The sequence below is a fragment of the Dendropsophus ebraccatus genome, chromosome 1 (assembly GCF_027789765.1).
Source record: "Dendropsophus ebraccatus isolate aDenEbr1 chromosome 1, aDenEbr1.pat, whole genome shotgun sequence".
Classification (NCBI taxonomy): Eukaryota; Metazoa; Chordata; class Amphibia; order Anura; family Hylidae; genus Dendropsophus; species Dendropsophus ebraccatus.
Window position 1 is genome coordinate 212,413,606 of NC_091454.1, and position 12,301 is coordinate 212,425,906.

Below are 12,301 nucleotides of genomic sequence, written 5' to 3' on the forward strand. Positions count from 1 at the left end.
CTACCTGAGTCCTGTCTTCCACCTTCAGGGGGACAGGGTGTGTGTTGCTGCTGCTCCTGTGTCACAAGGTCGCAGCCCTGCAGTATCTGCTGCAGCATTACCAGAAGTGTTCCTGGCTGTGTTCTATTCTCATGTCCTCAAGATTCTCATCCTAACCACAAGATCTGTGTGCCGTTCTTCAGTAATTCCTCTCATCATCTTCTCTAATCATCAACAGCAGTATTCAACAGTATTCATCTCAGTTCCATTCCGCCCAGCATCTTATCCTCAGTATCCCTACTACTCCCATCATTCAGTACGCTGACATCACAGCTTATTGCAGCATCACCCATTACTCTGCCTTATCCAAGTCTGCCTTATACCCGGTTGCATCTGGAGAGACTGTTGCTACTAGTTACCACCGTTATAATAAATATACAACTACCGTTGTTTCTGAACCTTGGCATTGGTGTAATTATTGCTGGAACAATGCCTGTTCCAGCATGATGCGTTCTAATGCGGGCGCGCACGGATGCGCCCGCATGAGTACTCTGCAGCACTTAAGATCATCTGGCAAGTACTGCAGTTTTCTCATACGTAGTGTGAACATAGGCTTATGATTACCGCAATAAATAGCAGCACTATATGGGCACGATATGGTAGTATTATTGAATGCTCTATAGAGATATAAGCAGTAGACAGCAGCACTACATGGGCACGATATGGTAGTAATATTTAGACACAGTATAAGGCTGGGTTCACACTATGTATATTTCAGGCTGTATTTGGTCCTCATGTCAGGTCCTCATAGCAACCAAAACCAGGAGTGGATTGAAAACCCAGAAAGGATATGTTCACACAATGTTGAAATTGAGTGGATGGCCGCCATATAACGGTAAATAACTTCCATTATTTCAATATAACAGCCGTTGTTTTAAAATAACAGCAAATATTTGCCATTAAATGACGGCCATCCACTCAATTACAACATTATGTGAACATAGCCTTTCTGTGTTTTTAATCCACTCCTGGTTTTGGTTGCTATACAGCCTCAAACATACAGCCTCAAATATACGTAGTGTGAACCCAGCCTAAAGGTTACAGCAAAAATAGCAGCACTATATGGGCATGGTATGGTAGTATTATTTGGATATAGTATAAATGTTATAGCAGCACTATATAGGCATGATATGTTAGTATTATTATTTGGATGCTCTATAGAGATATGAGCAGTAGATGGCAGCACTATATGGGCACCATATGGTAATATTATCTGGATACAGTATAAAGGTTACAGCAGTAAATAGCAGCACTATATGGGCATAATATGGTAGTATTATTTGGATACAGTATAAGGCTATGTTCACACAACGTGAGACACTGGCCGTTCTGTGATCGGGATGATCTTTACCGCCGCTGAGTTCTGATGCAGGCACATCCGTGCGCACCCGCATCCGAATTCCCCGCTGCTCACAATGGCGCATGTGGCCGGAGCCACACGCTCCATTGTGTGAACTGGCAGGGTTTTCTGCGGCTGCTATTCATTGAACTTATTATGAACTTACGTTGTGTGAACATAGCCTAAAGGTTATAGCAGCACTATAAGGACACAATATGGTAATATTTGGAAACATTACAAAGTTATAGCGGCACTATATGGGCATGATATGGTAGTATTATCTGGATATGGCAATAGCTACAATCCTGTCTAGGAGGAAAATCCTGACAGCGCAATTCCCTGATGTTCTATATATTACATGTTACATATAGATTCTCCAGGAAGGAGCGGCACTATGGGAGCTGCGGATCTTCCACTATTAATGAGGTAAGTGATTTGTTTCCTGGGCTTTGGTTTAGGATTACACTCAGGAGCTCAAAATCCTGTGATAATCCGGACATCGTCAGGAGACGAGGGACGAGCACCCCCACATAGAGAGAGCAGGAATAATGAAGACATCAGGACAGACAGCGGGAAGTCTCCTCATTACACCGAAACCTGACCCGAGCCCATCATAGTCTAGTGACCGCGTAATCCCAACTCTGCTACATCATATACATTACATACTTATATGTTATACAGCTCCTCTATATTACACTATATACACCTCTGTGTATTATACAGCTCCTCTATTACACTATATACACCTCTGTGTATTATACAGCTCCTCTATATTACACTATATACACCTCTGTGTATTATACAGCTCCTCTATATTATACTATATACACCTCTGTATATTATACAGCTACTCTATATTACACTATATACAGTACAGATACCTCTGTGTATTATACAGCTCCTCTATATTACACTATATACACCTCTGTATATTATACAGCTCCTCTATATTCCACTATATACAGTACAGACACCTCTGTGTATTATACAACTCCTCTCTATTACTCTATATACACCTCTGTATATTATACAGCTCCTCTCTATTACTCTATATACACCCCTGTATATTATACAGCTCCTCTCTATTACACTATATACAGTACAGACACCTCTGTGTATTATACAGCTCCTCTCTATTACTCTATATACACCCCTGTATATTATACAGCTCCTCTCTATTACTCTATATACACCCTTGTATATTATACAGCTCCTCTCTATTACACTATATACAGTACAGACACCTCTGTGTATTATACAGCTCCTCTCTATTACTCTATATACACCCCTGTATATTATACAGCTCCTCTCTATTACTCTATATACACCCCTGCATATTATACAGCTCCTCTCTATTACACTATATACACCTCTGTGTATTATACAGCTCCTCTCTATTACTCTATATACACCCCTGTATATTATACAGCTCCTCTCTATTACTCTATATACACCCCTGTATATTATACAGCTCCTCTCTATTACACTATATACAGTACAGACACCTCTGTGTATTATACAGCTCCTCTGCATTACACTGTATACAGTATATACACCTCTGTATTACACAGCCCCTCTGTATTACACTATACACAGCATATATACAGTACGGTATATACACCATTACACTATACACAGCATATATACAGTACGGTATATACACCATTACACTATACACAGCATATATACAGTACGGTATATACACCTCTGTATTACACAGCCCCTCTGCATTACACTATACACAGTATATACAGTACAGTATATACACCTCAGTATTACTCTATACACAGTATATATACAGTACAGTACATACACCTCTGTATTACTCTATACACTATTACACTATATACAGCATATATACAGTACAGACACCTCTGTATTACACAGCCCCTCTGTATAACACTATACACAGCATATATACAGCACAGTATATATACACCTCTGTATTACACAGCCCCTCTGTATTACACTATACACAGTATATATACAGAACAGTATATACACCTCAGTATTACTCTATACACAGTATATACACAGCACAGTATATACACCTCAGTATTACACAGCCCCGCTGCATTACACTATACACAGTATATACAGTACAGTATATACACCTCTGTATTAATCTATACACAGTATATACACCTCTGTATTACTCTATACATAGTATATATACAGAACAGTATATACACCACAGTACTACTCTATACCCAGTATATATACAGAACAGTATATACACCACAGTACTACTCTATACCCAGTATATATACAGTACAGTATATACACCTCAGTATTACTCTATACCCAGTATATATACAGTACAGTATATACACCTCAGTATTACTCTATACACAGTATATACAGTACAGTATATACACCTCTGTATTACTCTATACACAGTATATATACGGTACACTATATACACCTCAGTATTACTCTATACACAATATATATATATATATATATATATATATATATTACAGTATATACATCTCAGTATTACTCTATACACAGTATATATACAGTACACTATATACACCTCAGTATTACTCTATACACAGTATATATACAGTACAGTATATACACCTCAGTATTACTCTATACACAGTATATATACAGTACAGTATATACACCTGTATGATGGGAGTTGTAGTTGTGGACAGCCACAGGTTGGAGCCCAGAGCTGTAGACTGTGCCCACTTCCCTCCACGTGCAGCCTTAGCTCCTTCACCAGCAGACCCCCCCTCTCCCCTCTTTACCTCTCATCCTGCTGCCAGTCCCCCATCAGCAGGTCCCGGAACCTGTACCGGGGGGGTAAGGGTTGGACGTCTTTCTCCAGCTCCATCTCTCCCGGTTGTCACTTTCCTTCAGTTTTCACCGCCAGTCATTGGATCCGTGGGTCCATGAATTACCGGGGGGCACATAACACCTATGGGCTGCCCCTGACCGGGGGGAGATGGGGGGATGGGGCTCGCAGTTAGGGCAGTCTGAGAGGTGGCAATGTTTGGGGTAATAGATCCAGTTCATGCCCCATGTCGGGGTAACATCTCTCTCCTGGATTTGGCAGAGATCAGGATAAATCCCATAGGATCAGCAGGTGTAAACTTTCCGGCTGTCAGTGGCAGCAGCGGCGGCAGCCATGGACATAGCAGAGGAGGGTGGCAGCTCAGGTATGCACTACTCCTTTATATCCATACAATGTGCGGATCCCTGCTGTCATTTCTCAATCAGGGGAGGGAGGGAGGAGGGGCGCACCGAGAGAGATGGGCTTTATTCACAGACAGGAGATGGGGGTGGGAGAGCAACAGGAGGATGAAGAAGGGGGGGAGGGGGGCGCCAAAGGTAGAGAGAGAAGTGAGAGAGAGGGGGGGAGCAACAGGAGGATGAAGAAGGGGGGGAGGGGGGCGCCAAAGGTAGAGAGAGAAGTGAGAGAGAGGGGGGGAGCAACAGGAGGATGAAGAAGGGGGGGAGGCTGCGAAATGGGGGGGGGGGGAGGGGGGCGCCAAGGGTAGAGAGAGAAGTGAGAGGGGGGGGGGAGCAACAGGAGGATGAAGAAGGGGGGGAGGCTGCGAAATGGGGGGGAGGGGGGGCGCCAAAGGTAGAGAGAGAAGTGAGAGAGGGGGGGGGAGCAACAGGAGGATGAAGAAGTGGGGGAGGCTGCGAAATGGGGGGTGGGGAGGGGGGCGCCAAAGGTAGAGAGAGAAGTGAGAGAGGGGGGGGGAGCAACAGGAGGATGAAGAAGGGGGGAAGGGGGCGCCAAAGGTAGAGAGAGAAGTGAGAGAGAGGGGGGGGGGGGAGCAACAGGAGGATGAAGATGGGGGGGGGGGGGGGCGCCAAAGTGAGAGAGAGAGGGGGGAGAGCAACAGGAGGATGAAGAAGGGGGGCGCCAAAGGTAGAGAGAGAAGTGAGAGAGAGGGGGGGAGCAACAGGAGGATGAAGAAGGGGGGAAGGCTGCGAAATGGGGGGGGGGGGAGGGGGGCGCCAAAGGTAGAGAGAGAAGTGAGACGGGGGGGAGCAACAGGAGGATGAAGAAGGGGGGAAGGCTGCGAAATGGGGGGGGGGAGGGGGCGCCAAAGGTAGAGAGAGAAGTGAGAGAGAGGGGGGGGGGGAGCAACAGGAGGATGAAGAAGGGGGGAAGGCTGCGAAATGGGGGGGCGCCAAAGGTAGAGAGAGAAGTGAGAGAGGGGGGGAGCAACAGGAGGATGAAGAAGGGGGGGAAGCTGCGAAATGGGGAGAGGGGGGCGCCAAAGGTAGAGAGAGAAGTGAGAGAGAGGGGCGGGGAGCAACAGGAGGATGAAGAAGTGGGGGAGGCTGCGAAATAGGGGGGAGGAGGGGGCGCCAAAGGTAGAGAGCGAAGTGAGAGAGGGGGGGGAGAGCAACAGGAGGATGAAGAAGGGGGGAAGGCTGCGAAATGGGGGGGGGGGGGGGCGCCAAAGGTAGAGAGAGAAGTGAGAGAGGGGGGGGGGAGAGCAACAGGAGGATGAAGAAAGGGGGGAAGGCTGCGAAATGGGGGGGGTAACACCAAAGGTAGAGAGAGAAGAGAGAGAGGGGGGGAGCAACAGGAGGATGAAGAAGGGGGGGAGAGGCTGCGAAATGGGGGGGAGGGTAACACCAAAGGTAGAGAGAGAAGAGAGAAAGAGGGGGGGGGGGAGCAACAGGAGGATGAAGAAGGGAGGAAGGCTGCGAAATGGGGGGGGGGGGGGGGAAGGCCAAAGGTAGAGAGAGATGTGAGAGAGGGGGGGCAACAGGAGGATGAAGAAGGGAGGAAGGCTGCGAAATGGGGGGGGGGGTAAGGCCAAAGGTAGAGAAAGAAGTGAGAGAGAGGGAGGGGGGACAACAGGAGGATGAAGAAGGGGGGAAGGCTGCGAAATGGGGGGGTAAGGCCAAAGGTAGAGAGAGAAGTGAGAGAGAGAGAGGGGGAGAGCAACAGGAGGATGAAGAAGGGGGGAAGGCTGTGAAATGGGGGGGGGGACGCCAAAGGTAGAGAGAGAAGTGAGAGAGGGGGGAAGCAACAGGAGGATGAAGAAGAGGGGAAGGCTGGGAAATTGTGGGGGTAACGCCAAAGGTAGAGAGAGAAGTGAGAGAGAAACAGAGAGAAGCAGCACATGGAGACTGCTATGGGGGGAGCAACAGATTAGTATTCTGTATAGAGAGAAGAGCGCAGAGAGAGGGGCATAGGGGGGGACCTCAGTGTAAGGAGGGGGAGAGACTGCTGACAAAGGACAGGCTGAATAGAGGGGCAAGAGACTGCTCAGAGAGAAAGAAATAATGGAGAGGCGACAGCCTAAGAGGGAGACTGCTGAGGAAAGAGACTGCTCAGAGAGAAAGAATGAATGAATATGCAAATGACTGCTCAGAGACTACAGAGGAGAGAAAGACTGGGTGTAAGAGACTGCTCAGAGAGAAAGAATGAATGGAGAGGGAGAGACTGCTAAGGAAAAAGACTGCTCAGAGAGAAAGAATGAATAAGCATGCAAATGACTGCTCAGAGACTACAGAGGACTGGGTGCAAGAGACTGCTCAGAGAGAGGAAGGAAAGGACTGTGAGTACATATGACAGAGAGAGAGGAGAGACCACAGAAAAGGGAACAGACTGTGAATTCAAGTGACTGCTCAGAAAGATAACAGACTGCTGAGGAACAGAAGAGACTGTGATTGTATATGACAGATGTGAAAGAGGAGAGACCACAGAAAGGGGAAGAGACTGAGTGCAAATGACTGCTCAGAGAGGAGAGGGAAAAGACTGTGGGTACAAGTGACTGTTTAGAGAGAGGAGAGACTGCAGAGAAAGGTAAGAGACTGCCTGTAGGTACAAGTGACTACTCAGGAAGACAGGACAGACTGCTGAGAATGAAGATTTTTGGTATAAGTGACTGCTCAGAGAGGAGAGAGGGAGGGAGCCTGTGACTGCTCAGAGATGGGGGAAGAGACCCCTGAGAATGGAAAGAGACTGTCTGTACGGTCAAGTGGGAATAGAAAAAGACTGTACGGTCAAGTGGGAATAGAAAAAGACTGTACGGTCAAGTGGGAATAGAAAGAGACTGTACGGGCAAGTGAATAGTCAGACAGACAGAGGGGAAGAAAAAATGGTGACTGCTCAGGAGGAGGAGAGAGACTACTTAAAGCAACAAGTGGCTCATCATAAGGCAGAGAGTCTGTAGATACAAGAGACTGCTCTAGGAGAAAGAGGCTCTATAGACACAAGTGACTGCTCAAAGGGGAAGAAGGGATGTACGGTAGATGAATGTGACAGCTCAGGGAGAGGAAGACGGCTGCCTCCAGACACAGGCGACTGACAGTACAGATAAGTGACTGCTCAGAGACTGACAGTACAGATAAGTGACTGCTCAGAGACTGACAGTACAGATAAGTGACTGCTCAGAGCCTGGCTCCAGCTACAAGTGACTGCAGACTGCTCAGAGACTGACAGTACAGACAAGTGACTGCTCAGAGACTGACAGTACAGACAAGTGACTGCTCAGAGACTGACAGTACAGACAAGTGACTGCTCATAGACTGACAGTACAGATAAGTGACTGCTCAGAGACTGACAGTACAGACAAGTGACTGCTCAGAGACTGACAGTACAGACAAGTGACTGCTCATAGACTGACAGTACAGATAAGTGACTGCTCAGAGACTGACAGTACAGACAAGTGACTGCTCAGAGACTGAAAGTACAGGCAAGTGACTGCTCATAGACTGACAGTACAGACAAGTGACTGCTCAGAGCCTGGCTCCAGCTACAAGTGACTGCAGACTGCTCAGAGACTGACAGTACAGACAAGTGACTGCTCAGAGACTGACAGTACAGACAAGTGACTGCTCAGAGCCTGACAGTACAGACAAGTGACTGCTCATAGACTGACAGTACAGACAAGTGACTGCTCAGAGCCTGGCTCCAGCTACAAGTGACTGCTCAGAGACTGACAGTACAGACAAGTGACTGCTCAGAGCCTGGCTCCAGCTACAAGTGACTGCTCAGAGACTGACAGTACAGACAAGTGACTGCTCAGAGCCTGAAAGTACAGGCAAGTGACTGTTCAGAGACTGACAGTACAGACAAGTGACTGCTCAGAGCCTGGCTCCAGCTACAAGAGACTGCTCAGAGACTGACAGTAAAGACAAGTGACTGCTCAGAGCCTGGCTCCAGCTACAAGAGACTGCTCAGAGACTGACAGTACAGACAAGTGACTGCTCAGAGCCTGGCTCCAGCTACAAGTGACTGCTCAGAGACTGACAGTACAGACAAGTGACTGCTCAGAGCCTGGCTCCAGCTACAAGTGACTGCTCAGAGACTGACAGTACAGACAAGTGACTGCTCAGAGCCTGGCTCCAGCTACAAGAGACTGCTCAGAGACTGACAGTACAGACAAGTGACTGCTCAGAGCCTGGCTCCAGCTACAAGTGACTGCTCAGAGACTGACAGTACAGACAAGTGACTGCTCAGAGCCTGGCTCCAGCTACAAGTGACTGCTCAGAGACTGACAGTACAGACAAGTGACTGCTCAGAGCCTGGCTCCAGCTACAAGTGACTGCTCAGAGACTGACAGTACAGACAAGTGACTGCTCAGAGACTGGCTCCAGCTACAAGGAATAGAGAGAAGAGAGTGATCCCCCTGACTGATCAGAGAAGAGAGACTGTGCCCAGATACATGTGACATCTGCAATTAAAACAGGCTGGAGACTGCCTCTGTGAGTCAAGAGACTGCAGGTAAATAGAGACACTTCATACCAAAACCACTTCTTTCAGATGGGAGCAATACTTGAGACAGCCGTATGCAAAAGAGACATGAGTGCATAGAAGTCTATAGGAAAGGGACTATATACTGTATGAGAACAAGTGACAAGAGACTGCTGCTAAAAAGTGACTGCAGAAAAGGAGACGTGACAGGGGACTGCTGAGGAAGAAAGGAGCATAATAAGAGACTACAGGTAAGAAGAGACAGTCTCACTGCAGACACACGTAGGGCCGGACGGGGTGACCCCATTATACTATATCACTGAAGAAGGGGGGGCTTATCCTGGTGATATCATAGTCAGCAACAGGTGGAGACTCCCTGTATAAGAAGTGCGGACCCTAAAGCGTAGGTAGATCTGTCGCCCACCATGCCCCCTCCCACAAGGACAATGAAGAATCTATACAAATAATATCATTAAGAGAAATCCTATTTATTGGGGTTCTGCAGCAAGAACTGGGGCTCTTTATAATGGTGCCCTGCTGCCCCCTAGTGGCCAACTCATCCAATGGCATCTCCTTCATTGCTCCAGTGTGTCTCTTCTGCAGATCAGCGTCAGGTAGGCGATCCATACATCCAGCTCTTAATGTTAGTCAGGAGGGGACCGAAATAGTGTGCGGCGTGTTTGGGGGACCTGCGGCTCGCCTGTTATTTATAACCCTCCCACCTCTTCTGATTGCCGGCGGCAGGACGTGGCGGTAATTGTAGGCTGCCGGAGCCGTGTACATTAAATACATTTATATGGCACCAACAGAGCATCAACAATGTAAAGCGGGCACCGAGGGAGGCGGAGGAGGCTCATGGAGGGAGCCAGAAAACATGACGCTCAGGAAATGTGAAAAATTATATATATCTATAGCTCAATCCATTGTCAGATCTAAACTTTATGGGAAAGTAACTTCAGGTCACCCTGATATATCCTCATCCTGTAGAAGTTGTATCCGCCCTATGGAGCCTGTAGTTATGGAGTCACCCCAGCCTCTTAGAACTATATAACCCCTGTTCCTTGTGGCTCCTTGTATACCATCAGGGATGATACAGGTCCTTGTCCTTGTATCTGCAGCAGGTCCTGTACCTTGGATCACACTACAGACCACAGATAATCGATCGGATTGGGACCTGAAGAATCCTGGAGTCACCATCGTGATCACTTAAGTCAGGGATGGGGAACCTTTGGCCCTCCAGCTGTTGCAAAACTACAATTCCCATCATGCCCGGACAGCCGAAGCTAAAGCTTCGGCTGTCTGGGCATGATGGGAATTGTAGTTTTGCAACACCTGGAGGGCCAAAGGTTCCCCATCCCTGACTTAAGGCCGTATTACACCAAGCGATTGTGGGCCCACATAGTGAAAAATTGCGATCATGACAGTGACAGTCTGCTGCCCCCTGCCCTATGTAAGGTAGCAGCAGACCACCACTCTCTTAAGGCCCTATTAGACGGAATGATTATCGGACGTATTCGGACGATATCGGCCGTTATGGCTCATAATCGTTCCGTGTAATAGAAGGCAATGATTATTGCAGTCGTTTATCTTTCAACATGTTGAAAGACAAACGACTCATACAGCAACAATCTGCTGCTGACGCTCTGTGGAATAGGAGCGGCAGCTGCAGACTGTCGCTATTCCCTATGAGTGGTGTGGCTAAGTAGCACTTTCTTTGTAAAGCCCCACCCAGGTATTCCAATCCCAGATGATAAAAGATCACTTTTTATAGGTAGCATCATGAGGTATGATAGAAAATGAGGTATGAAAACTGCTAAATTTAACCTTTACACCTGCGTAGAGCAGTCATAATGCAAAAAGGGGGTGACAGTGTCACTTTAAGTCACAGTCAATGGGGGAGATTTATCAAACATGCTGTAAAGTGAAACTGGCTCAGTTGCCCCTAGCAACCAATCAGATTCCACCTTTCATTCCTTACAGACTCTTTGGAAAATGAAAGGTGGAATCTGATTGGTTGCTAGGGGCAACTGAGCCAGTTTCACTTTACACCATGTTTGATAAATCTCCCCCAATGTCTCCAGCAGAACATCACCCATAGCACTGCCCCGCCATCTTGTCTTCTTCCCATAGTGCATCCTGGCGCCATCTCCCCCCAGGTAAGTGTCGCACCCGGCCATCTACAAGATCCAACAGACCAGGCTGCCGCTTTCTTCCATTGCTCCAAGGTCCAAAGCTGCTTTGTCTTTTCATACAGGGATGAACCCAAGTTCCATCTCATGCCCCCATTGTGTGTAACATGGATTATACAAGGTGCCAGAGACCTTTGTTGTTACCATGTATTTAGCAATAACATCATTTACCATAGAGCCGCCCTCCAATATGGAGACCTGTTGATGATGGAGCAGAGCCGGAGAGGAGGTGCACCATAGTGTACGGCCATTGATGGACTCACATGCTCAGGTAATCTGTGGCCAATGCTCAGTGCTTGTTTAGGGGTCGAATGTGTAACCTTCCTAATGTCAAGGAAAGTAAGAATCCATGGTCACCTCTGACCCCTGCCGCCCTCGGCACAGCTCTACACCCGGCAAACAGCTCCTCCTATATCAGCTTCCCATTCACGGACATTAAAGTGTTACTGTCATTTTTAAAAGATTGGACATGTCACAAGTTCAGACAGGTCGGAGTCCACTAGGGCTTCTCTCCAGGTCTCTGCAGGGAGCGCTCTCCACACATTTACTCCACATCTGTCTCCTGCAGGGAGACGGGGAGCCCAGCTCTTGTTCTAGCGGTCGGTGGGGGGTCCGAACGCCTAAACCCCGACCAAGCCAGACTCCTTACATCCCTCTGGGACCTGTCACAGCTTTTCTGAAATGATGGTGATGCTTTAAAGGTTCTGCTGTGATGTCCTCAACCAGCCTGTCATGTGTGAGGATCTGCCAGACCCCCTGGAGATCCTTAAAGGGCGGAGAGAGCCTAGGATTTTTTTTTTGTCTTTACCGATACAGAAATATTTTCTTATTTCTAAATGATTTCTATTCTATCATTTTTTTTGTACATTATTATTATGGGGGCAACCATCTCACCCGAGCTTAAAGGGGAACTCCAGCGAGTACTTTCAAATCAACTGGTTTTAGAAACTTATGTCAATTTGTAAATTACTTTTATTTAAAAATCTCCAGTGTTCCAGTATCAGCTGCTGTATGTCCTACAGGAAGTGGTGTATTCTTTCCAGTCTGACA

The 12,301-nt window shown here is 47.3% G+C and overlaps 1 protein-coding gene across 2 annotated transcripts in view; it reads right to left on the bottom strand.

Annotated features, from left to right (window-relative positions):
• LOC138768714 (potassium channel subfamily T member 2-like) overlaps window positions 1-4,483 on the bottom strand; it is a 138,266-nt gene extending 133,783 nt beyond the window's left edge. For both annotated transcript variants that reach the window (XM_069946675.1, XM_069946672.1), the window contains exon 1: window positions 4,138-4,483. In XM_069946675.1, coding sequence (XP_069802776.1) covers window positions 4,138-4,223 — 86 coding nt within the window. In that variant the 5' untranslated portion in view covers window positions 4,224-4,483. The remainder of the gene's footprint in view (window positions 1-4,137) is intronic.
• Window positions 4,484-12,301: the final 7,818 nt, after the last annotated feature.